Consider the following 26,878-nt stretch of genomic DNA (forward strand, 5'->3'; position numbering starts at 1 on the left):
GGCCCAGGAAATTGTTAATTAAACAATCTATAATTAAGATCTGTCAGGCAGCCAATCGGATTTGGGGAGAGGTTTAAAAAAAAAGAAAAAAACATCACATTTTGATTATTAGAGGATGAGTGGCAGATGTGAGACAGATGGTGATATTGTAGTGATTGAATATAATTGACTAAAGCCTTTTTTTCCAGATTAGGCCTCTTAGCAGAGCCGATTATAATAAACGCAAGAAAAACAAAAGGGATTTCTGAAACTTTATTTACAACATTAGCTTTGATGGTTTACTTAACATTTCATACTTTATCTAAAAACTTGTTTCCGTTCCTTCTTTGCTGCGTTTTTGGATTTAAAAGACAACTCGATATTTAAAGATTACACTACTAAACAACACAACCCCCCCCTCACATTTAACCTTGACTCTGGGCTCAGGTGGACCTTCATCAACCAGTGCTAAACCATCACCTGCGCCCCCCGCCCCCCGAGAAGGTCCTCGGCGTCACTTCCTGTCCTCCTCCTCCTCGTCCTCGTCCTCCTCCTTCGGCTCGTCCGTCTCCTTCTCCTGCCGCTCGCGCTCGCGCCTCATCTCCTTCAGCTCCTGCCTGTACTTCCGCTCGATGAAGCGCTTCTGATGAGCCATCTGTGGGAAGTTATCTGGGCGAGAGAAAGTCCACCAAGAAGAAGAGATAGAGGGAGGAGGGGGGGGGGGGGGGGGGGCACAGGGTCAGTCTCCAGCTCAAACTGTTTCCACGTCGTCACTGAGCTCCGATGATTAAATCGGCCCCGACGTTGTTACTTAATTAACCGTGATGATGTAATGAAAACAGAACTACAAGAGGCGACATCTCCAAAGAAGACGGAGCCGAGGGGGTCGTCAGCGTATCACAACCCCCGATGATCAATAAAGTTATTTTTAAATTGTCTCGCGGCGCCTTGAAAGCTCCAAACAGGAAACGTCGGACGGCCAGAGCGCGTTTGAAGCGGACAAATGCGACTACTTGTTGGTGGTTGCAGGTGCCGGAGTGGAAGCTGAGGAGAAGTTCTGAAGCCTCCATGTGGGCTCTCAGCTAAATGCCAGCTTGGCTGCAGGCGCTGAAGTCCGCCCGGGCCAACACACAGAGGGTGTCCGCGAGGACTCGACGGAGAACCAGACCAAGAGGAACCAGCAGAGGCCGAATGACGAAGAGGAGCCAAAGTATGAAACCACACTAAGAACTTTTTGAGGCAAAAAACAAACAAAAAAAAACAGACTTCCATTTTTGGACCGAGCGTCCACAACCCTGGTGGTCGCAGTCGGAACTGAATGTAAGCGGCCAAAAGTAGTTCATTACCCACAACCCCTTATAGGGAACTGGAGGAACGTGAATGAAAAACCTGCTTTCTTCAGTGTGGACGTAGAACTTCACCAAGCAGCAGCAGCAGCTACCCCCCCCCCCCCTCCATGCTTTCATCCTCTGATAAACGGGAGAATTTAATTAGCTGGTAATTCGCCGCCTTCGGGGTCGGAGCCAAATATTCGTCTTCTTCAAATTCTCCGTCGGACAAAACACGCGATTCCTAAATGCCACCCGAGTTCCGAGAGACGCTGTGAGGTACTTCTTCACATCCGCGGTCCGCCGGTGGGCGGGGTGTTATTTGGGCAACGGCGCTCTGAGGCGGGCCGCCGCGTCCTAGGTCGTTCTGAAATTCTGAAATTCTGAAAACAAAACGCTGAGATTCACATCAGGTGGAGAAGAGGAGGATGCTTTCTCCTTCCTGCAACGCTAATTGCGTTGTCATGGCAACGCAGAGGAGCAGCGCGAGATAACGGCAATATATCCCGTCATAAAGGACATTTGAAGTACGCCCAAACACACACACACACACACATCTTTCAACATGCGTTGGGTGTTCGGGGAACAGTTGCTGAGCCTTGGAGGAGAAATGACAGTTTGCAGCTGAAATATGGAAATCGGCGGCGTTTTTTCCTGCAGGAGGCGACTGAACGAGCAGAAAAGCGCTGTGAACATTTACATTGTTTAACGGGCGTCAGAGAGGCTGCAGAGTACTGGAGGCTCCTCAACCAACCGGGGAGAAGACGCGCCGGGACACACGGATGCCCCGAGGCCGTGAAGGGACACGTGTCCACAAGCAGAGAAGAAGAAGTGTGTTTGGGAGGGGGAGTGGGGGGAGGGGGCGCACGGCAGTTAAGACGTCTCCATGTATTTTTGATGCCGCCTCAGACTTAAAGGTGCGAGGTGCACAGAGCCTCGGGGGCTGAGAGACTTCTGCCCCCCCCCCTCAACTGGTTTGCACTCATCTCTCTCCCCCCCAGTGTGGACCTCGGTTAACATTTAATCCTGCCCCGTCCAGCGCAGACAGGTGACCGTCAAAGCCCGGCACATCTAATAATGTAAAGTGAACCCCCCCCCTCCAAGGAGCCCCGAGGAGGCGGCTGGAGGAGCTCGAAGTGCTCCGGATACTCGAGGAGGCCTTAAATAAGACATGGGAATGAATCCGGACACATTGCTGGCAGTGGAAGGGGGGGGGGGGGGGTGTTTGGTGAGGGGGGGCATTGGTTCTTTTCTCGATCCGGGGGAGCAACACGAGGTCGGGCTGTTGTACGAGAGCAGCGACGCTGCAGTGAGGCCCAACAAGACGATCGATGACGAGTTACATGACACCGGCGCTGATGTCCTTGATTAGTGTGAAGCAACAGACACACACACACACACGCGCACGCACGCACGCACACACACACACACACACACACACACACACACACACACACACACACACACACACACACACACACACACACACACACACACACACACACACACACACACACACACACACACACACACACACACACACACACACACTGCTGACTGTGTATTTATCTCTACAGGAAGTCGGTCGGCAATAGAGACACAAATGACGAGCAACAGATTTATAAATAAATAAATAATGAGCCTGAAAATTCTTTCATCCAATCGACTGGTGACACAAAGGGGGGGGGATTTTTACATTAACTGACACATGGGGGGGTGAGGGGGGGGGGGGGGGGGGTATTTACTAGCAATGAGCATCGATCCACCATGGTGACGGGAGGGAAAATGGGAGGAATTAACAGAGAGAGACTGGACTACCCCCCCCCCCTCTTAAATAAAACCACCACATGATAAATGCACACAAACAACATGAATCACAAGAGGCCGGGGGGGAGAGGGGGGGGGGCTCGTCTATGAGCGCAATCAAAGCTCGCCCCCGGTGACCTTTGACCTGTTCCACCGAGCCGCCTGCAGCTGATCAGCTGAGAAAAGAGCGAATGATCAACGTCCTCGTTAATGTGGGACGCAGCAGAACACGTGAAAGGCCTGAAACACTAAGTGGAGGCTGATGGAGAGATGGAAAACAGCCAAGGAGTGAAGCAGCGCACAAAAAGGGGGAGAGGGGGGGGAGAGGGGGGAGGGCGCGTGTCACCTCCGCCGCACTCTTTCACATCTGAGAAAAAAAAAAGAAAAAGAAACTTTGCTCGACTCGCCACAAAACTTCCTGCGCTCCCTGGAGAAGATGGACGCGGTGGAGGAGGCTCAGCCCGCCCCCCCCCACCACCCGCCCGCCGGTCCTCTCCTTCTCTGGCGGGGGGCCGCTGCTCCGGGCGAGCACTTCAAAAGAGCCTAATGTCCTGTACGTCGCAGCCAACCGGCTGCTCGGGCCATCCTGCACACGCCGCACAGCCAAGGCTAATATCCAACACCGAGGCAGAGCGAGAGGCTTGAAGTGAGAGTGGGTGCACGGGGGGGGGAGGAGGGGGGAGGAGGGGGGGGCTAATGTTGCCAAACTCACATTTTTCGAGCGCATCCATCGCAGCTCCCATTTCCGCCTGTTGGATGCTAGATTAGAAATATTTAAAAGGAGACAGAGAAAGAGAGAGAAGAAGAAGAAGGTCTTTAACATATTCACAATGTCACTGTTTGGAATTTATTTTCCGTCAAAAAGAAGTACAGAAAGGCCCGATGCGGCGAGGATTATCGGAGGTGCTTTATATTTGTCTTGAAAGGGCCTTTTTCTGAACAATCTCAGGTAACAGCGAGCGCATCCAGAGAAGGAAAAACCTGCCGGCGGCGCCGAGACGTCCCGCTCGTTCTACGTCTTAAGTCGTGTAAATACAAAAAACAATAAGCTGTCAGAGATCCTGTAGAGGGGACAAAGGTATCGCCAGCTCGGAGTGAGCGAGTGCTTTCGCGTAGGGGAGGGGGGCGGATTTCCATGTGAGGAGAGTGTGTGTGTGTGTGTGTGTGTGTGTGTGTGTGTGTGTGTGTGTGTGCAGGCTCAGCTGCAGCTTTACCGTCGACCCCCCCAACCCTGAAAAAGGCTTCACGTTCTTTACAAAAGGTGTGTAGCCCAAAACACACACACACACACACACATCACTGCCCTCGTGAACACTCCGTCCTTAAGGCTGGAGCGATCAGCCAGCGGCTTTCTTTCTGCACGGCGGCGGCGGCGGCGGCGTAGCGTGGTTCCGGGGAGGCGGAGCTTACCTGGGGCCTTTGCCGCAGCCGATGCGTTCGCCTTTGAAGTACACGGCCACGGTGTAGGTGCGGGCGTGCGAGGGCCCCACGGTCTGCAGGGTCCTGCGGATTCAAACACGGAGATGATGAGAGGCAATAGCAGAGGCCCGGGGGGGGGCGAGGGGGGGTGGGGGGGGGAGAATTAATCGGAGGGGAAACGAGGCTTTGGATCCGCGGTGCGCTTTGAGAGGGGACGTCTCCGTTGGGTTAAAGGGACACTTTGGGACGGGAGACGGGACCAAAGATTGACAGAAGTCGTTGAGTGAGCCTCAGGTCCTCCGAGGAAGGATGAACAATGAGAAAGCCAAAGACCCCCCACCCCCCCCCCCCCATCCCGAACCTCCCCCCTCGTTTAAGAGAATCAAGCTGCCGTCCGTCACACTCCTGGAGGGACGCGAGTACGACGCCGGGAATGTTAACATCCGTACAAACACCTCACACCCCGGCTGTGAGCCGCCTAAATTATTCACACACAATTTACTTATTTCAGGAGAGCGATCCATTTTTAATGCAATGCGGTCACTTATGGCACTTTATCCATAATTCAGCCCCCCCTGCCCCCCCGCGACCCCCCCCCCCCTTACAAACGAAGGAGTGAATGTGCATCTGTGGGCTGCTGGGACGTTAGGGGAGGAGAACCTTTACCCCCCATTCGTCCCTACTTGTCCCACTCGTAGACGGGTTCAGGCGTGTGTGTGTGAGAGAATGTGGAGTCGGGGGGGGGGGCAGGGTGTCAGTTTCCATGGCGACGCTTCACTCAAAAGCATTCTGTCAAATGACACTTGGTCCTTGACCTTTTGTCAAGTAAGAGGGTCTCTGTGGGCTTGTTCCTGTATCACAACAAGCCAGACCTTTACACAACTACACAACTATTCACAGCGGAGAGAAACGGCCTCCGGCGGGCCGGCGCGACGCCCGACTGGACCCGTCTCCACCCGCAGGGGACCGGGTCACGCTCACGGGGGGGGGGAAGCAGCGCTTTTCTTTCTCTGCCTCTTCACCGTGTTGGTGTTCACGTGTGAATCTGCACATCCTCCCCATATTTATCAGGATTTCTGTTACAAAGAAGATTAAAGTTGGGGCTGCAGGGAAAGTTGTGCCAATTTCCTCATAAGTAACACGGCAGGTTTCAGGGAGCATGACGGTGGTTATTAGATGATTAATGGATTCACCGATGGTCCCTGGATAAGAGTAACAGACGTCTGAGGCGCTTACTTGTACAGCGGGATGTCCGGCTCTTTGCCCTCCGTCCTCAGGGTCAAGCAGCACTGCTGCAGCTGAGACTTTGGGTCGTTCCAGTCCTGGTTCAGGATGAACTCCTGTGACACACACACACACACACACACATCATCAGAGTACTTCCTTCACCAACTTCGGTCAAAACAATCCGAGACATAAGGAAAAAAGGAAATAAATCGTCCTCTCTCTGTGGTCCGCTGATGCTTTTATTTCATTCCCCCCCTCCGCTCTGCACTCAGTTATTTGCTCTCTTCCTGACTGGCGTTCCATCTGTGTCCTCCCGGTGAGCACAAATCACAGGCTACTTAAGACAAAAGCCAATCCGGGCCGGATATAAAGCGCGTCTGGGGGGGTCCCAGGTGTGCAGCCCTCTTATCCAGGGGGGACCTCTAAGAGCTCTTCCATTAACGGGGACGCAGACTGAATCCAGAACTGTCTGCTCCTATTAATTTTCTACAAAGAGTGCTTCTGCTGCTCGCGCTCTCCCACTCTCGCTGTACTGCCCCCCCCCCCCCCCCTCCCTCCCAGCTCGACCCCCCCCAACTCCTCCATCCTACCTACAGCAGAGGAAGGGGGCCGTTTTCAGAAGAGCTAGCCAGCTACAGGCCTGCGGGGCCGCCCCCGGCGTGCCGCGGCGCGAGGAGACGCGCTGGCGGTTTCACAACTTTGGGAGTGGAAATGAGGGGCTCTCTGTGGCGGCGACCACGACGCAGAGCCGCCGAGGCTCAGCAAGACAGCGATCAGCGCCGCACATCAGGCCGCTGCGGCTTCACGGGGGCGGGTACTCGCGGCGGCGGGGCTTCACAGGGGCGGGTACTCGCGGTTAGTCGCAGGCTGCTGCGCAACCGCTCGTCTGTGTTTGGACCATCCAGTGGTGCTCGAGAACAAAACGGCCTCCTTCCCTCGCTCGCATCTGGCCACGGGAGTCTCGAGTGGAGTCGTACTCGATTCGTCCGACGCCGTGGAACGCGGCAGGAGGCCCCCGGCGGCGGCGGTGGCGGCAGGGGCCCCTCGCGCTCCCATTAGAGGTCACGAAAATAGCGATCAAAGCCGCCGCAGCGAGGGAGCCATTCAGCAGCCGAGCAGCACTTCAGGGCCGGCGTCGATGCCGGCGCCATTAGGGCCCGGCCATTAGCTCCCTCGCAATCATCCCCCGGCTTTCTTTTGGGGGGTTTCTCTCGGAGGGGCTCGGCTGAGCGGCTCATTGATCAGGAGCAAGTGGTGGACGACTATCGACGGGATCTCACCTTGAGCCGGGGGAAGAAGCAGACGTTCATGAAGGTGTGCACATACTCCAGGTCTTTATCAATGTAGAGAGCGGCGATGAAAGCTGGGGGGCATAAAGACGGCAATTAGAAACTAACAGGGCCTCTTCTTTTACGTAACACTTCTTCTTGAAGTAAATGAAAAAGTGAGAGATGGCTCTGTGGATCTGTTCTGTTCCGTCTCTCATGCACACATTAATCTATAATTTATCCCCTATTCTATACCTGAGGACTTCATGCATTCGTATCAGGATGTTACGTAGACGTTATTAAAGCCAGAACAACAGAAAACAAAAGAGTGTTTAAAAATCCATATAATAAAGCTTCCTTTCAGATTCTCTTTACATACAACAATCAATAGTTCAAGTGCTCTGGATTTAAAGCAATGACGATGCTGCTGATGTGGGCTTTGCTCCCGTGTTAAAATAAGAAAACCTCATTGGACCTCCGCTTGGACTTCCTACCTTCCACTCAGACGCCAACGCTCGCAGTTAGAAGCGTGTGTGCAATGTTCATGTCTCACTACAGCGCGCAGCAGAGTGCTGCACTCGCTGTTTCATGGATTTCATTCACCGCTTCTTAGAGGGGAAATTAATAAGAACGATTCAGCCTTTATTTTCAGCACGCATGTCTCCGATTTCCAGACGGTGGAGCACCACACGCATCACGACTCCGAGAGGGAGGGGAGTGAAATGTGACACAAAAGGGAACGGCGGGATCGATGAGGGGTGCTTCACGCCGGCCATCTTCAAGCGGCCTCGACTCGCAAAGGTTTTCTCTCTCCGCCAGAGAGCGAACGTACACTCCAGCAGGTCGGCCAGCGTCTTGGTCCGCAGCGCCGCCGGCCGCTTGGTCTTGTCGTTGGTGATGGCGAACTCCTGCATGCCCAGCTCCTCCGCCACCTTGGCCTGCGTGCGGTTGTTCACCAGCGAGCTGCGGAGGAGCTGGCAAACAAAACAAACACACACACGCACACTGAGAAACACAACAACAGTGAAAAGAAAGCTGGAATAATTCATGGCGGACGCGAACGGTAATGCTGGGTAAATGTTTCGGGGAGGTTGCACGCCGCTCCGTTTAATATTGCAACGCGACTCGGAGCCCAGCGGACGACCACACCGAGGCGCATCCCCGTGTCTTAAAAGGAAAACACAAACATGTTAAATATAGCCAATAGGACGCTGGGAAGCCGCCTCGCTGCGATGTGGCCTCCTTAGCAGGAGACACGCAATCGCACACACACACACACACACACACACACACACACACACACACACACACACACACACACACACACACACACACACACACACACACACACACACACACACTAGTTGAATGAGCACTTTTCTCCCCGATTTGAAATCCATTTCAGTCGGACCCGATCTGGACTCTCGGGGCGTAAGAATCGCTCTGCCTCTGGAGCGAAGCTTTTAACCGCGTGACGTCACGGCCTCCATCAGAGAGCGGCGGATAAACCCCTCCAGGTGGGAGGAGGGGGGGGGGGGGGACTCGCGTGTTCAGAGTGGGATCATTGTGGCGTCCTGTAAGGAGTGTGTGTGTGTGTGTGTGTGACTCTTACTGTTAGATGTCCCTCGTGGTGGTCGGGGAAGTGGATGAAGAGGTACTCTGTGGCCACCAGCTGCATGATGGAGTCTCCCAGGAACTCCATCCTCTGGTTGTGGCCCCTGGACGGGAGGGAGAACACGTTGGTCAGAATATGAGGGGGGGGGACGACGACGACGATGTGTGGCCTCATGTGGCGTCATGCAGCGATCCGACAGCATCGCGCTCCCTCTCACAAGTCTACTGGCTTTTCAGGCTTTTTAGTCTCAGGGTTTTTTGGGGGAAACGGTGATGCGTTTCGGGGGGGGGGGCCTCTGGGAGCAGCTGCACTTACAAAGACGAAGAAGGAGCCCTTCTGAAGAAACAAAAAAAGACGAGCTTTGATTGCGATTCAGATGGAAAAAATAAAAAAAAAGGGCGGAAAAAAGAAATACTTTAAAAACCCTGTGGCACACCTGCAGGAGTTGTACCTGTCAGAGAAAAAAAACCCTTTGCCATAAAAGCAGCGAGCGTGCACAGAGGGCTACGGAGCAACCTGCAGCCTTCTAACAATTCCTGGAGAAAGAGGAGCGAGTGATTAAACAGAATTATAGATCAGCATTGCAGATGAGGGCTGGTGCTGTGCCATGTAGGCACACACACACACTATATATATATATATATATATATATATATATATATATATATATATATATATATATATATATATATATATATATATATATATATATATATATATATATATATATATATATATATATATATATATATATATATACAGTGATCCCTCGCCACTTCGCGGTTCACTTATCGCGGATTCGCTATTTCGCGGATTTTCATATTGCATTTTTTTTTTTTTTGGTGCATTGTGCTCTGCATTCTGATTCGCTAAAAACTCACTCCCGAGCCGTTCATTACAGTTCTCCAACGTAATCGATGGTGGCATGTCGGTGTACAAGGATCTTTCTGCAAAGAAGAAAAAAGAGCGACAACAGCTGCCTATCACTATGTTCTTCTCCCGAACAAACACACCTGCACCGCGGGCTTCAGAAGAAGAGAACACTGCAGAGCGCAGTCAGGATGCAGCGGCCCAGTCTGAAGAGCAGTGAAACGGCCTACACGCGAGCCACTGTATTTGTATACATGTAATAGTTGCTAATTGTAAAAAAAAAAAAAGTTTTCTATTTCGCGGATTTCACTTATCGCGGGTCATTTTCGGAACGTAACCCCCGCGATAAACGAGGGATTACTGTATATATATATATATATATATATATATGTGAGCTCCTCACAGGAGGGAAAAAGCCAGAAGATGAGAGGGAAAGATGAAGAGGTAGAAGAGGAGGAGGCCGACATCAAAGAGGAGTAAAAGGTCAAAGTTTATTGTCCGGTTTCTGGAGCCGTTTACGAGGTGGAGAGAGATCCGGGCTGAACGTCTTCAGCTGACTCGTTCATTAAAAGACCATCGTGCGCATTTTCTGCCGTTTGCGCGACGGACTGAAGGAACAAATGACCAAAGAGGCTCCTGTGAGCGACTCGGAGGAGGAACGCCACCAGAATCTGTTTCAGTGATGGAGCACTGCTAATCACTTCTCCTCACCCACGGCGCTGCAGAAAGGGGGACGGGGGGGACGGGGCTCGGAGCGACAGCGAGAGAGGAAAGGAGAGAAGCGATAGAGAGGGAGGGGTCAAACAGCACAGGTGAGGTGGGGGGAGGGAATTGGAGTAAAGTGTGGAGCCGAGGTCTTTATTTGCCTTTGACTTTGATCTAAAATACCTCTAACAGTCCCGAGGAGGTGGGGAGCACTTTGTCTTTACCCCCCCCCCGTGTGTGCATGCTCATCCAATGAAATGTGTACATGCATCGAGAGATCGATAGAACTTCAAGGTGGTACTTCTGTGCGCTCTCTTAGCGAGTGACCCCCCCCCCAAGAGGAAAAGGCTTCAGAGTGACAGATGACCTGACCTCAAGATGAGTCTCTGCAGGCTGTGAGCAAAACATACAACATACAGCACATGGGAGAACATGCGTGTTGCAGCTAAGAACTAGCTTCAACGTTTTCACAGAGACGGATTCTTTTTTTCCCACTGTGCTCTTCCTGTGAGAGGAGACAGGAAGCGCTGCGCTGGGGGGGGGGGGGATCAGGTGGGGTTAACGCCCTGCTCGCCCCTCATAGGTCACTCTGTCCTCCGCTCTATTCGGGTCACGCTGCCTTCGGCCTTCAAGCGAGCGAATCCACGCGGTCGTTGATGAAAATTGAGTCATTATTTTATTTGGGCCGCGCGGAGGAGCGGAACAACGCCGGGTTGAATCGTCACCTCAGCGCGTAAAAAACGCGCGTGGACGCGAAGCCCGGTCGGAATAAAAAGATCAACCTCGAGTCGGGAAGCCGTGAAAGTGAAGCTCAGTGGGAGACTGACTTCTGGACCTCCGATCGACTTCACTGACCACGAAGCGGTTTGACATGTAAGTGATGGATTAGACTCGTGTACACACACACACACACACACACACACACACACACACACACACACACACAGAGGAACGTCCTTGTGGCGGACCAATAAGATCACAGGTGCTCTGCTGAGGCTAATTTATTAAAGCGGTCAAACTCACGATTGTGTTGAGTTGAGCTTCACAGTGTGAAACGCCTCCGATGGGGGTGGGGGGTTGTCATTAGGGTAGAACACCATCCTCTGACTAAAAGAGTCCCCCCCCCCCCCCCCCCCCCCGGAGAAACAGGTGTGTGTTCTATATGTGGAGCGGATGTCGTCTGAATTAAAGCCGGATACAAAAAGCGAATCAAAGGGAGAATTCAGGAACCAGAAGCTGGAGTGAAGGAGGCTCCCGGAGCATCAAACCCCCCTTTTCTATGAGGCCGTGGGGCTAAATAAGATGATGATGATGTGGGGGGTGGGGGTTGGGGGGGGTGGGGGTGCTGTATCCGCAACACATTTCAAATTGGAAATGCACAACGTGTGATTGAACACTCGCAGCATCTCTGGTCATATTAGACATTATAATGCATCATACCTCATCACCTCTGAAGGGACAAAACAAACAAAGTCTGCCCCCCTCCCCCTGCAAATTAAATCAGGCCCGACTCTCTGGGCCTCACTTTGCATTTTAATTGGCTGTAACTGGGTTATCGGCGCGCGGCCGGACTCACAGCGTGAGGTGGTTGAAGCCCACGGTCCTCAAGGTGAAGGCTCGGGCCAGCAGACGCACGTGCGTGAACAGGATTCCGATGGAGTCCTCGAAGCCGGTCAGCTTCTGGAGGACGGGGGACGTCTCGATCAGCTGCCGGTCCGTCTGAGGCTCCTGGACCTGCAGGAGGGAAACGAATCGAGCATCGAGTCACCGACCGGGACGGCAAATGTCATCATTAGCATACGGATTCGCTGTGATCGCTGTCCTCTGATCGCAGGAACACGAGACGCGGCGGTTCATGGGGGTTTTTTAGTGCAGAGCGCCGGCGTCGAGGCGCTTTGTCTGACTTTTCATGGAGAAGTGAGCGGTCTCCCAGGTCGGGCCCCCGCGTCGCTTTACACCCGGTTTGAACTGGAGCGCTGGCGGTGATGTCATCGTTCCTAAAGAAGACGTTTGGCTTCAGCCTCGTTCCCCTCTGTTAATTAACGAAAGGCGCTCAGATGTCACGCATCACCGCCAGTGGCCTCTGATGAGTCCAGCACTCACAGGCCCCAGGTCCTTTGGGAGGGGGGGGGGGGGGGGGCTTCAAACGAGCGGAGGGGAGGGGGGGGTAAAAAAATCAACAGCAGTAACGGAAATATAAAAAGAAAAAAACTTTTTGAAAAGCCTTCAAAGCTTCTCTTTCAGCTCAGTCCAGACGGAGAGCCGAACCAGAGACGAGGTCATCTGAGGCCCAGCCCCCCTTCTCTCCCCCCCCCCCCGATAAACCCGAGCTTGCATCTCCAGACGCAGGCTGGAGGTATGACGATAGGCGATGAGCTGCCATCGCCGTTCATTCCGAGCTCATTGACCTAGACTTCAGCATCATGGGCAGAAGGGGGGGGGGGGGGGGGGCGGCGGTGATTGACACCTTGCTGATTCTCAGGAACAATCCTGGGCCCGACGTCGTAGACGGAGCTCCTGCGGGGGCTCCGGCCAATTACAGGGTTCAGAATGAAATCATTTCCTTTCATCCCCCCGTGTGAAGCGGCTCGGATTATATCATCTCCAGCCCGAAAGGTCAGGATGCTATCAAGCTAGCGAGAGGCTGGCGCGACTTAACAGGCATTACTCTCCCAGTGGCTGGGGGGGGGGGGGTGGGGGCACCCAGAGGAAGGAACCTCAGACGCCCGCCGCGTGCAGTAATGAGGCCGCGGCTAATGACTACACGTACAGCACAGGGTGGAGGTGCGCCACCCCCCCCTCCGGTTACAGGGCTGACCCCGGGGGTCCACCCTGACCACAGCCCACAGCTGGGGGGGGCCTCTGCTGTGCAACTCCCCAGGAAACGGAGAGTTTATTCTGAGCAGCAAAAAACACACAGAGGCGCCGGCATTGGGGGTGAGGGGGAGGGAGGGTGGATGGAGAGAATAACCCCCCCCCCCATGGCTGTAATCATGTTACAGCATCTCTGATCTCTTCTTCGAAAATCCTAATTTCAAACAAAACACTGTTGACATGTTCAATGTTTCTGGGGGGGGTCAAAGAGAGAACGGGGGAGAGATGAGGAGGATCAGGACCTCGACCAAAAGGAGGAGCAGCGAGACGACGAAGACGAGTGGAGGACTACCGGGGGCCCTGTGACGAGTGTACAGCGCGCACACGCACACACACACGCACACGCACACGCACACGAGCCCCAGCGGGAGGAGAATCAAACATCTGTGAACCGACCTGCAGCGGGTGTGGTGGGAAGTTGAGCCAGACCTCCTGTAGGCCCTGTGGAGACAGAGAGGTGGGGGGGGGGGTTATTATAGCGTTTCCCCTTCAGTGTGAGGGTCATCTATGCTAATTTAAACACCACCACCAGTCAAAAACAGACATAACAGAGCACTCAATGTATATTGCAGAGTTACATTTCTTGACAACTTTTCTTTGCTCGTATTTCATCAGCTGCTGACTATTAAAACTAAAATAAGCAGGAAAATATTGAAATTAAACTGAAACAAAATCCCCAAACAATATCCTTTAAATACAACAAAGAAAAAAATAAACAATATAACTTAATAAAAAAATTTGAGTGAGTGTGTGTGTGTGAGTGAGTGAGGCGTGCTGGAAACCCCCGACCCCCCCCCTCCCCCCTTTCCCTTGGATGTGGATGGAAATATGTGCGAGATCAACATGTTTTCTTTCCTCCGCCCTGCGGTGACCACACGGGATGGACCGTGGGGGGGGCAGAGAAAGCTGTGACCCGAGTCGTTGCCACAACGGCAATCAGCAGCCGCCTGGGGGGGGCGGCGGTGTTACGGCGGGTGAGTCATAGCGGGGACGGAGGCGTGGCGAGGGCGTCTGAAGTACCGCATCACTCAGGTGTTTCAAAGGTTCAACCAGATGAAGCTTTGGGGGGGGGGGGGGGGGGGGGAGAAGGAGAAGGTAAGTACACACAAGTTGCTTGGGCTTGTGATTAAAGGTGGTCCACGGGGAGGGGGGGAGGGGGGGGCGGCACACACAATCCTCCCACATGCTGCATATAGAGCCGAAGAGCTAATGTTTCAATTACAGCTGTTCAGCAGACGATGATTAAGCCGCCATCGAGTGGGGATTTAAAGAACAACAACAAGTATTTCTGCTTTCTCTATTCTCTCAACACCAGGAAGGTATAATTACTGGGGGGCACAAATCGTCGCGTGCAGCAGCCACGGAATCCCCCCCCTCCCCCCATTTGGATGATGGAGCTCTTGTGTTACAAACAGAAGAGACAGAAGGACAATAAACATATGCAAACATGTTTACGTGGACAGTTGAAATTTAAAGCCAAATGAAAGACTACTGTGATCTCCTCCGTGAATATATATATATATATATATACACACCTTCAGCCCACACGCTCTCTATCCCCCCCAATCACCCCTGGGGAGTGTTGGCCAGCCGTGATTGGGACATAATGCCGCTCCTCTCTGACAAGGTCCAGCGCTCCTTGACAAATTGGTCTCCAGCAACAGGCCGCCAATCAATCCATCAAACTCGGTAGAGCAGCGGAGGGGTCGATAAGAGATGGCGTCGCTGATCAATACCGACATGAAAGCAGGCGCCGGTCCAAAACAAGAGGCCTCCATCTGCAGATGCTGAAGGTGATCTTCCAAATATGAGACTAAAGTCTTTGGCCGAGTCCAACATGTGATTTATGGCGGAGGTGAAGAGCGCCGCTTCCACACCTCCCGGGGGGTGTGGGCAGGAACGTGTGAATGTGAATGGCCGCCGAATGTGCACATGCATTACTTTTCATTATTATTTCACCCCCACTAATGGCTGATGAATGCAGCCATTAGGAATGCACTGGGGACGGGGGCGGGAGGGGTAATCGGTGTGTGAGGTCTGGGTGGGAGACGACAGAAGAGGGTCTGTTGGCTTGGTTACCTCAGCTGGGTCTGAATACGACGATCGCATTTTAAACATTTCATTTCCTATGAATTCTTCTCAATAAAAGTCCCTGGTAGTTGTTGCGTAATAGTCCTCCTCGCTGCAGTAAGAGCAGACTTAATAGCATAACTGCTTCACAGCTTTTTCCCCCCCCGATATGTTTTTCACAATAAAAGTGCCCGGTTTTATTTTGAAGCAGGTGTGGGAGATGCTGGAGACCTACATAAAGACAGCGTGTCCTGATTATGCCAACGTGCTGTTCCCGGCTCTCGGCATGATGATCAAATGACTGAATTCATCAAAAAGACAAACGCAAGCCCGGCCGTGGACGTGTCACTTTTACTCCACTGAACTGGATTTATTATGATGGAGAGGAGGATTTATTTCTCAATGCATCAAGGACACAGTGGAGAGAAAAGCGTTGGACATATTGGTCGTAGTCGTCACACACAAAGCATTCAGATGTCTACAGCAAGGGATGCTGGGAGGAGGGAGGGGGGGTTGAATGGGCAAAGAGCAGCCGAGTGAAAGGAGAAGTGGAGGCGTGTGGTCCATGTAGGAGGACAGAAACATTCACTCGTGTCCATGGGAGGTTCCTCTAAAAGAGACAAGCCGGAGTTAGGACCCGGCCGGCCTTTCACATGTGTGGTCATGGCAACCAGTTTAAGCTCTGCTGTTCTGCACGTCTGTGTTGATAAAGGCCTCATTATGATGATTGCTCCTCAAAAGAACCCCGACCCCCCCCCGGACCCCCCACCGACCCCCTCGGGACAGCGCTGTTGCGTCCAGGTTAAGAGCAATCGAGCATCTCCGCCTGAAGAGGACGCTCGCTGGCGCTTTAATAACCTTCCCAATAACATCATTAGCAAATTAGCATCCATTGTTTCCTCCGGGCTTCTGAGTGCAACGAAGCCAGATTCCCTCCCCAGGACGGAGTCGTTTGGGGAAACCGGCGCCAGCAAAAAGGTGACGAGCGGGGCGGAAAAAACAAGAAAGACGGAAATATGCCAGACCACCAATTACGGAATAACAGAAATAGAGAATGTAAAAACTCCTGAGGTGGAGACGGCATGCTTTGTCTTAGGTAGCTCTAAGAGGAGGGGGAGACGAGACGGGGGTGGAACATCACTCCCACAGACCGCTCAGTTCATGAGGGGGAGCGGAGAGCCCCCCTCAGCTGTGTGACCCGCCCTGTGAAGACCCTCGAGTGATGGTGCTAGAAATACAGAAAGATTCGCCCTTCTGTCCGTCCATCTCTGCAGTCTGCCTGCCCCCCTCCCTCACCCCCCCACCTACCCGCCTTCCATCAGACCACCCGACTCGGGCCTGGCTCGCTTTCTGGTCGGCGGCCATCTGTCTGCTCTCAGCTTTGTGTGACAGAGCAGCCATCAGGAGGATTCAGCAGGGGGGGCAGGAGAGGAGGAGGGGGGGGGTAGTTAATACTATTTCAATCCTCAGTTTTCACCACTAAAAAAGGTGAAGTCGTCCCTTTTCTCCCGCTTGCTCCCTTAGAGCCCAGAGTTGAGTGCGTGATATTGCAGGTTTGCTCTGCGCTGTAAATACTGTGACTCTCGTGGTGCAACGATGTAGCGCATCGCCACGGTAACCGCCCCCTAGTCCGAATCGGTTAGCCATTGTCCCCCGGTCACTCTGCGTAGATAAAAGCATCATCCAGAGGGGGGGTTGTTTGTCCTCTCCCTTCTCCGTGCTCGCGTCACCCTCGCAAAGAGACTCTGCGAGTCAGTAGAACAAAGATCACAGATCACATCCTTTGACGAGATCATACGAGTTGAGCTGTTTTTCAGATCTCACTTCTAAACCCTCTTTTTAATTCAATATCCTCATTAAGCATTGATGAAAGGTCCTGTGATGTAGCTTTACAGTGAGATCGAGTTCATCTAACATCACACAAATCATCTCCTTTGGTTTATTCCACATTCACACCCTTTTTCTCCCCCCATCTTTTCTCTGCTCGTTACTCCTCTCTGGATTTGATGTCGTAAACTTTTTCTCTCTCCGGTCGTCTCCCCGAGCGATGAAACAAACAGCGGCAGCCATCTTTTTGGACCCGAGGGACGTCAGTGTGCTCGGCGCTTTATTTAGCATTAGAAGTGGAAGTTTGTTTGCGAGTGCGTGTTTTTCTTTTGTCTCCGTGTTGGGCTCGGTGGGGAGGGGGGGGGGTTTACTCCGCCCTCTGCCTCCATCAGTCGCTGCACTGTCCTCCACGAGAACCTCGCGTCAAATGTCGCGGATCTCTTTCGGCTGCTTCCTTGTAAAGTCTCTCTTTTCAAGGAACTCTCTCACCGCCACGCGAGTGAAGACCTTGGCTTTACGACCAGGAGGACGACGGTAAAAAGGAAAACCAAGGACGCTCCGGCTCTCCACCCGGGAACAAACACTCCATCAAAGGGAGGCGACTGTGAGTAAAAACCTTTTTAAAGTGAAGCAGAATGATTCGTCGCATCGTTTGTCTTCAACTCTGAAGAAGAAAACAAATGGCATTTGATTCAAATTAAATAAGACTTGATATTGACCCCACGGGCTGCTTCGTTTTTCCAAAGACGTTAGCAGGATTCTGATCGGCAATCAGAACCTCCGACGCCACCCTCCCCGCCCAATTAAGAGCGCGGCCTGCTGCTGCACACGAAGACGTGCCGCCGGCTCGTCTAATTGACTCATAACGCTTCCTGGCCAAGATAAATGCAAATACTCATCCGTTCATCAATTATTCACGCCCGCTGATCACACACACACACACACACACACACACACACACACACACACACACACACACACACACACACACACACACACACACACACACACACACACACACACACACACACACACACACACACACACACACACACACTCGCAAACAATAGCAGGTGTCCTGGCCGAGCGAACCGCTCCACACCTCCGCTCCATCGCACTAAATATACACGCAATGGCTTCATCCCGAGTCTTCTGTTTCTCTGTGATATTGTTTTGGCTTTGTGCACATCAGCGGACGCTCGATGAGCCGCCGGTCTGAAGCGGCGGAGGGCGGGGAGGGGGGCTGGGGGGGGGGCGAAGAGAGATTTCTTTGCGAGATCTCGTGGTTTCTGAGCGCAAAATGTGCCCGTTTCCCAGAAAATATCAAGCGCGTGGGTTTGAACAAATGTAAAAAGGAGGCGAGGAAGACAAAGAGCGACACACGCGGTTACCTCGGTCTTGAAAAGCAGTCTGCCGAAAAGCTGCCGGGACTCGTCCAAGCCCCCCTCCAGGTACACAGCACCTGAAACACAGAGGAAACAAGGCCTGCATGAGGACCAGACCAACAGCACCCAGTGCACAACGCACACAGACCTGCAGGGGCCGGGGGGGGGGGCTGCAGGTGCGAGACGTGTCACACCTGCAGCCGTAGTGGAAAACGTAAATTAATTGACCCCGGCAATGAGTTATGATCACTTTAATAAAGGTAGCAGTGCGTTTTTATTGCTTTCTGGAGGTGAAGTGACCTCGGGGCTTCCCGTGGAGAAGGTGGAGCGGATCGTTGCGTCAGCGCGGCGGGAGGAAAAAAAAAAAAAACACACACACACACACACACACAAACTGAGTCACATGTTCTGGTTTGAGTAGGCCCGGAAAAAAAAAACACAACAACACGCACAACCACAGGTTCAGGCCCACGGACGGCACGTTGTCCTGCATGTGTGTCGCCCCCACACGCTCACACGGCATGACTTATCGGTGCACGTGTCCACGCAACAAACACAATGAATTCAATTCTGAGAAGAAAAAGAGATTTAAAAAAAATATACACACACACACACACACAAAAGATATCACACAAAGAAAGAAATTCACTGCAGGGTTGGTCCAGGCTGCAGAGAGCAGAAGAAACTCTTCTACAATGACTCGTCCCTCTGCTCACTCGGCTGCTACACTCGGCTGCTTCGCACGAGTCAACGCTCCTTTGTGCGTTTTGTTGTTTTGTCTCTTTCCCACTAAAATCAGTGGAACTATCTCGGTGCCTCTAAGCTGCGTACAACTTGGAACCATCACACTTAGGGAGGGTGAGGGGGGGGGGGGGGCTCATTCAATTTAGAAAGCAATAACCACCTGGCAGATTGGGTATACAATAGTGCGTACAATAGTGCAGAGGGTTTTATTATGTGCATAAATGAGCCGGTGGAAATGGCTGCGCGGCCGCGGCTGCAAAGTCTAAATGCGCAAACGGCTTTCATGGACGACATCAAAAACATATGAGGGATTCATCATCTGGGGAGGGAAACTGCTTTCAGATGGCTAACAGGCCATTTACACACACACACACAGAAGATGCAGTCCACATAACAGACACCATAAAGAAATACAAACAGACCACCGAGCACAAACACAAACAAACGCAATCCCACTCAGTGTGCCTTGCATGCCCTTTGCTTTACAACGAGGGGGGAGATTACCAGCAGCCATTGGCTAAATGCTGGTGAAAATTTGATTAAGTCTGACAACTTTGTTTCACCCCGGCAGCTACTTTGGCAAGTCCCGGGCTCTCGCTCATTTAAGGACCTTCCAAATGCAAATCTAGTTGAGTGGTAAAAGAATGAAAGTAGCTGCTGGATTTGGGGCCAAAGCCAGAGGACATATCTCATTCAAATCGTGGAGGTATGAGGACCCCCCCCCCCTCCCACAGAAGTTTCCTCCACCCCTTGCAGTGGTTTCAGGAGGCTGACTCCAGGAGGCTCCAGAGGCGGCGGCGGGGGGTAAATCCCACGATGTTAAGCCTCAGCTCTGAGCATCATGTGGACGTCAGTTCTCCACGCAGCAGATGTTTCCCCTGAGGACCAGCTGGGGGGAGGAGGGACTTCTTACCGCAGACGATGGGGAGACAGATTTCTTCATGTTTTGATGACAAAGCCGATTATGCGAGTACCTTGAAGCCGTTGTAACTCAAACTTTTTTTTTTTTCTTACTCCTTAATAGATTTTCAAAACTTGTTTCCGAGAGGAAGGAGAAGGTGTGATGGAGGCGGCGAGGACGGGAGGAACCGGCAGCGCCTCGAGGGACTTGAAAAAGCATCTCAAAGCAACACCTTTGGTGTCAATCAAAAAGGGCCGTTGATGAAGACGCCGAGATGTGCACTTAAATCTAGCGAGAACGCGCTCGACAAGGCGGGCTGTCCGTGCACAAAAAAAAAAGCGTGCCCCAAAGCGATGCAATCCGCCGCAATCATTAACCGCAGATCTGTGTTCCGCCCACGCACACGCTCACACGCGCACGCGCTCTCTGCAGCTCATCCAGCCGGTCCGCGGTGCTCTGGTCACATCGCTGGATCTGAATGCCGTATTGAGAGCGGCAGGGAAACGTGAGCAGCTCTTCTTCAGGCTAAATGGTAGCCGCCCCATGCTTTGTTCGTTGCCGCGGTAACCATGGTCAAAATCAGTTTTTGAATAGATGAAAGGGCGACTGCCAACGACCAACTCAAGAAAGTACTTGAGCTCCTAAAACTTAAGTGCACTTGCACTCCAATTAGGTCAAGTAGGATGACTTATTCACTATTCTGATAGAAACGTCCCTTTACAGCATTCCTCGGAGATTAGTTAATGAGTATCGACAACTTTGAAACGGGCGAGGAGCCTCGTGGTGAGAACCGCGGTCAGTTTACAAACTCAAACCAAGTTTTCATGCGGCGCCGAGTCGGGGGCATCACTCGCGGCCGGAGAAAGGCCAGCCGCTAATGAATCTCCACATCTGTCAGCGGCTGTAACGCAGGCCGTACACCGTTATGTTTGAGAGTAGAATTCCAATGGCTGTGCCTTTCAGTGACCAATAAAAACCCGGAGTCAGGGGCATATGAAACACCAGCGGCTGACAGTCACATTAATAACCTAGAATGAATTATTCAAAAACGCTCTGGCTCTAATCCATCAAATAATATATTAAGCCGCTCCCTCCCGGCCCGACGGGGGCCGAAGCGGCAGACGGACGCAGAAAGCAACACATTGATAAAAATAAAAAAAAGGACGAAAAATAAACGAAACCAAAAGAAATGAATTTAAAAAAAAAAAAAACAGGAAAATATAATTCACACTACAGCGCTGACAAAGGCGGGCTGAGTGCATTGTGACATCAAACATCTTACTTTTCCAAAAAAGAAAACTCAAGCCTGGAGCGGGGAGGGGGGGGGGGGGGGGCGGTTGTGTCGAGATGCAGAAACAAAAAAATAAAAGAGTGTTCGCGTAAGAAAACCAACTCCGCCGCTACCGTCGCAGCAATTAACAAAGGGAGCGATGAATACACCGGCTGCATTGTGCGGGAATCTGATATTCAGCAAGTGGGAGATAATCCTTTCTCTCCGTTCTTTTAATAGGAAGAGCTTAGAGAAGGGCCTCACAAAGGGTTCACCATCTGTATCCCCCATGGCTGCTGCCAGCGCATAATCCACAGATCAACTGTACAAGGAAATTAGGGCCATAAAAACAGAGTGGGGCCGCTTTCTTCTTCTTCTTCTTCTTCTCCTCCTCCTCCTCTCGATTCTTTTCAGACACTCCGGTAGGAAGGAAGCGACGGGGCTTATCGGCGGAGAGGCCCTGAGAGGGCAACAGGCGCGCCAGGCTGCAGTGAATACGCAGGGACGGGAGAGGAGGCGCTTTCCAAAGACGAAGAGGTAGAGAAGTGGGCGAGAGCGAAATTACAGAGGGAAAAGGGTGAGAGGGGGGTGGCGGCGGGGGGGGGGCAAAAGAAGCCCAAATGAGAATGGCTCTCTCCGGCAGAAGTTAATGACAAGGGATCAGAAAAGCGAGCTTTCCATTCAGCACTTTGAATTATTCAGGGTGCAGGCCAGTCATTTGCATTGCAGATGCCGTTGCTTTCCGTTCCTCTAACCCCCCCCCCCCCAACCCGTCTGGAGTAAGAGACCTGCCTCGGGGTTTAGGAGATAGACACATTCTCCGAGGAAGAAGCTCTGCCCATGCAAAGCAGGAGATTATCCGCCACTTCCAGCAAAGCCCAGGTCCAACGGTCACCGCGGCCGGGAAACAAATAAAACAGAAGGTCAGGGGGGGGGGACGCCGTCAGAGCGATGCGCCGGGGGCCGCGCGGACAGAGAGCGGGCGCGCCGCCTTCCGTCACAGGAGCAAACCGCTTGCATGGAGAAGAGAAAGAAAGGCCGGCGTTGTCTGCAGGTGCCGTCGGCTTTTCTTTTTCCGCTGCTTTTTGGGAAAGTGGCGTTTTATTTTTTTGACGTCTCTGTCATCTGATCTGATGGCGAGGGGGGGGGGTCGCCCTGGATTCGGTGAGAAGGTTGCGGGGTGAGGGGACGACAGAGTGACATGACCTGGTAGAGCCCGAACTCTAGATCACAGGAGGGGGGAGGGGCTTAAAGAGAGGAGGGGGCGGAGATTTGAAGTCTTTAAGGAGGCTTTCAAGCTAAAAGAAAAAAAAATGAGGATGACAAAAGTCGCAGTAAAAGAAAGACAGGCAGCATCAGACGCCACTTGTGCGCATCCATTCGGTGTGTGTGTGTGTGTGTGTACACTTGTGTGTGTACACACTTCCTGTATCAGGGGGAGGGAAGAAATGGCTGAACTGCTTCAATCAAGATGGTGATACGATGAGCAAAGATGAGGAAAAGCTGCAGACTCGGGGGCCGGGGCTCAGCTTGATGGGCCGAGTTTGTGTGTGTGTGTGTGTGTGTGTGTGTGTGTGATGAACTGCTCTGGGAGCTGCTTGTCCAGCCAGAGGTCAAACCACGCCTCTTAAGACCAATAAAGTTGCGTAATGTTTCCACGGGTCTGATGGGAGACACACGCACACACACACACACACACACACACACACACACACACACACACACACACACACACACACACACACACACACACACACACACACACACACACACACACACACACACACACACACACACACACGCACACGCACACGCACACGACCCCTCTGCTTGTGTTGTACAGCCGTGGGTTTCATTGCATGTAAATCCGTCCCTCCTAGAACACATTTACTTGTGTCACTCGTTTTCTTATCCGGGGGAATCTCACCAATAAGAGCCTCGAAGCAGTTGGCCATGGCGTGTCGCAGGTCCGATTCCCGGCACAGGTCCGGCCCGTGAGCGTAGAGCATGAAGCGATCCAACTCCAGTTTCTGAAAAATAAAAAAAAATAAAAAAAAGAAGACAAATGCATTGATATCAGTGCGCCGCCTCCGACACCCCAGTAATGGCCTCTTGAAAAAGTAATAGCCTTTTTTTGGGGGGTGTGGTGCATTTTCATTGGCTGTCTATGGAAAACAAAGGGGTGGCGGGGGGAGTGGGGGAGAGGGGTGAGATAAAAACTCAGGGGAAATGAAAAAGATTGCCTGCCCTTGCTGGAAAAGGTTCTACTTCATGGCACTGACAGATGTGCCCATGTGTGGTCCAGCTGTGGCATGATGCACTAAGCCGGCACAGGAGGAAACCGCTCACACACGTGCACGAAGCTACACTAGCGCGCACACGCACAGAGACCGACACGCTAGATAATCCCCAGATAAATTGTGAAATAGAACAGTGGTGACCTTCGTTCTGTGTGTTTTTCTATAAGTACGAATAAAGAGAAGTGGGCTTTAAGCTCAGCTGCCATCCGGCGTCATGACGTCCAAAAGACACAAAGATCCACATCAATTCATTCAGGCTGCTGCTCACTTTTAAATAAGTCAATTAGAATTACAATGACTGCATCCGACGTCCTGTTTATCGCTGTGCTACGCGTGTTATTACACTTATTCTCAAACAACCTCCACCCGTGGGAATGCTTCTATTGAACAAGTGAAAATATATTCAACTGTATGTTAAGCTAAATGAACTCCATCCAGTCTTGTACCACCACACACCTGCGGTTATGATCGTCAGAGAATCAGATTTTTCACTACTTGAATATTGTGGCTGGAATAATTCCAAATCACAAAATTATTGGGATGATCTCATTTTCGACAAATTCCTCTCAAAACACGAGTGAGGTGGTGGGAATTAAGAGGAAATCTACGATATCTGTATTATCCCATGATATTAATATTTCCTTAGATATGGAGGTCCTACTTGGAGCCGTGTACAGTTTCCTGTCTATACACACCAGAGACAAAGTGCCTTCCTGACTTTTAGTTTTGCCTCCTTCTAAGTAGCTTTATTTATCGTGTTTCTTTCCAGCAGAACCTTGAGCGTCCTTACGCCACCTGATTTATGTGATAGCCGTTTGATGGATGCGTTGGAGCATCACGTAACACGGCTCCACGCGGAGACGGTTGTCGCATACATCCTCAAAACTGAGCAGCATTTAATTGGACAATAAAGCCACCGGCTTATTCACACAGTGATCCTGTGAAGGCGGGCCCAAATAAAAACATCCATCCAATCACAAAGGGTCATTTGCACAAGGTCGCTATTGTGTAGTTTTACCCTTTATCTCAGACTAATAATACATTATTATTATTATTATACAAATGTGAGTATAAGTAGCGGAATGTGCGTACTTTGGTCAGAAAAACTTTCTGCAACTATTCGTCTAAAGAGGCCGACTAGATTTTACTGGCAGGGCGGCACAGACGAAAAAGAAACAGTCAGGGTGCTATTTAATTACGCCTGATAACGGTTGGTGGTACCCCCCCTCTCCTTTACCCCCCGTGGTCGCACACACAAATTAAATCACGATTCATAAACACTCCAACTCAGAGGGAACCCGCTCTGACTTTTAAGCCTCCGCAGTGAAGTGGTGGAAGCCGGCGTTTGCTCGCTGAAGATAGTTGTTGTTGCTTTTTTTTTTTTTTTTTTTAAAGATAATTGCGAGTGTTCTTGAGCAGACGGCTTTAGAGGAGCGCGGTAAACAACTTGGCAGCGTCGAACCCTGTATCACACTCACTTTAGCGCGAGCGGCAAATTGAAACAAGCCAAACTGCTACGCAGCACTAATGCAGATTCGGGCGGCTGCTCCTTTGTATTCAGCGGGGAGCGACATGAAAGATTGAAGTTTTTAATTGCTTTCTCCACATCACGGGACGATTATTGTTGGGTTCTTTACCAACGTGCCAGTGAGCGCGGCTTGGCTGTACGACGCCGCCAGCGAGGGAAGGAGGGACTGGAGAGGCGTTCAGGAAGACTTCCAGGGGCCCCACGGGGGCCCCAGCCGCACTAGTTCAGTCCTCCAAAACTGCCTCCTTTTAACTCCAATTACAAACATGGGGCCAAAGAAAACACGCAAAAAAAACAACCCGGTAGGAAACAAAATGACTCGTTTCCCTCGCCGCCCCCTCAGAAAGAAGCTAAGTGGTAACGGGGAGGTGCAAAGAAACTCCCATCGGCTGGGTGGGTTCACCTTGGCGAGCATGGCTAGGTGCTGGTTCTGCACGATGGCGGTCCTGTAGGTGGCCAGGCCGCCCTCCTCGAGCCCGGGGAACAGGTAGTACAGGTGGACACTGTGGGCAGAGACAGGAGAACTCATTAGAACCCTCACTGTATTATTCACACGGCTTTAACTTCTCGTGGAAGAAAAACATGACATCATGACAAAATCCACTGAAAGAGAACGACATTGTGGGAAAGTGGGTGTGCGACTTTGTCAGAACGCAGTCGGATATTAGTTTAATTCGCCTTCGACCAATTTGGGCCGAGACCACCTGGTTAATTTCCCGGAGATTTTCCAGCCTCTCCAGGGACGCGTTGGAGCCCCAAAATGTCCGCAGACGCTCCAGCGGTTCCACAGCTGGGTTCTGGGCGAGCGGGTTCCACATTCATTACGGCCCGGCGTGTCCCTCACCGCACCGCGTCATTTGATTTCATTTGAATTAAAACAGGCCATTTAATTCAGTCATTCCTAATCAATGCAGAGAGGGAAGCAGGTGGCGTTCTGTTTTCCAAATTCACGAGAGGTCCATCTATCGGGGGCTTCTGATCTTGGTGGAAGAACAAAAGTACAATACACAGCACTCAAGTGTGATGGACAATAATCCGACGAGTGGGCTGAGAGAGACTAACCCGACCTCAGGTACTGGATCCTCCCGTTCTATTCTTTAAACCGCAAAGAGATCTGCCTTGAAACATGACGACGTGGGTCATCAACGGGTCAGTAAGTGACCGTCGGGACTGGAGCTCAGCCGGGGTCCGTTCATCACGTGCACCATGTTGGCTAATGCCAGCGCAGATGTAATGCTGCAGATCCTGTAGGAGATAGCGTAGCGAAAGAGAAGCTAATCTCTGACTCGTCATTAATTGTTCAATCGCTTGCATCTATTCATAGATCGACCTTCATGAACTTCCTAAACTCCTTTCTATGAAATAATAAGCTTTTCAGAAGAAGGATTACAAACGACCCCCCCGCGTGTCCAACACTGACTCCCCGTGTCGGGGCTCCTCAAATGAGCCCAACACTCTGCTGGCTGGACAGCGGCGGCGCAGATAGCCTCTGAGGCGCACGAGGCCGCAGCCATTTAAGCAGCTGATAAATAATTCAGAGGGCCGGAGCGCAGCCCAGCGTGCCCCGTCAGACGCTAACAGTCAAAGAGGGGATGCAGAAGCTTGTCACACTGTTGCATAAGGAGCTGAAGCAGCGTCCTGTGCAGCCCAGTGTCGGATCCCATTAACATCTAATCCCGCTCCTAAATGGGGGGGGTGGGGGGGGATTACCAATTTGATTTTGGTGGTAGAAGATGTGCCTGTTGGTCGAATGCGAGTCAGG

General features: G+C 51.9%; 1 protein-coding gene across 1 annotated transcript in view; it reads right to left on the reverse strand.

Annotated features, from left to right (window-relative positions):
• Positions 1-238: 238 nt before the first annotated feature.
• Positions 239-26,878, reverse strand: part of drosha (drosha ribonuclease III) — a 41,929-nt gene continuing 15,289 nt past the window's right edge. Inside the window, exons 18-29 of the mRNA XM_078096966.1 lie at positions 25,520-25,619; positions 23,216-23,318; positions 18,380-18,450; positions 13,488-13,532; positions 11,794-11,951; positions 8,640-8,745; positions 7,860-8,001; positions 7,040-7,122; positions 5,769-5,872; positions 4,524-4,616; positions 3,826-3,872; positions 239-648 (exon numbers count right to left, since the gene is read on the reverse strand). Coding sequence (XP_077953092.1) covers positions 494-648; positions 3,826-3,872; positions 4,524-4,616; positions 5,769-5,872; positions 7,040-7,122; positions 7,860-8,001; positions 8,640-8,745; positions 11,794-11,951; positions 13,488-13,532; positions 18,380-18,450; positions 23,216-23,318; positions 25,520-25,619 — 1,207 coding nt within the window. The 3' untranslated portion in view covers positions 239-493. The remainder of the gene's footprint in view (positions 649-3,825; positions 3,873-4,523; positions 4,617-5,768; positions 5,873-7,039; positions 7,123-7,859; positions 8,002-8,639; positions 8,746-11,793; positions 11,952-13,487; positions 13,533-18,379; positions 18,451-23,215; positions 23,319-25,519; positions 25,620-26,878) is intronic.

Source organism: Gasterosteus aculeatus, chromosome 21, assembly GCF_964276395.1.
Source record: "Gasterosteus aculeatus chromosome 21, fGasAcu3.hap1.1, whole genome shotgun sequence".
NCBI lineage: Eukaryota > Metazoa > Chordata > Actinopteri > Perciformes > Gasterosteidae > Gasterosteus > Gasterosteus aculeatus.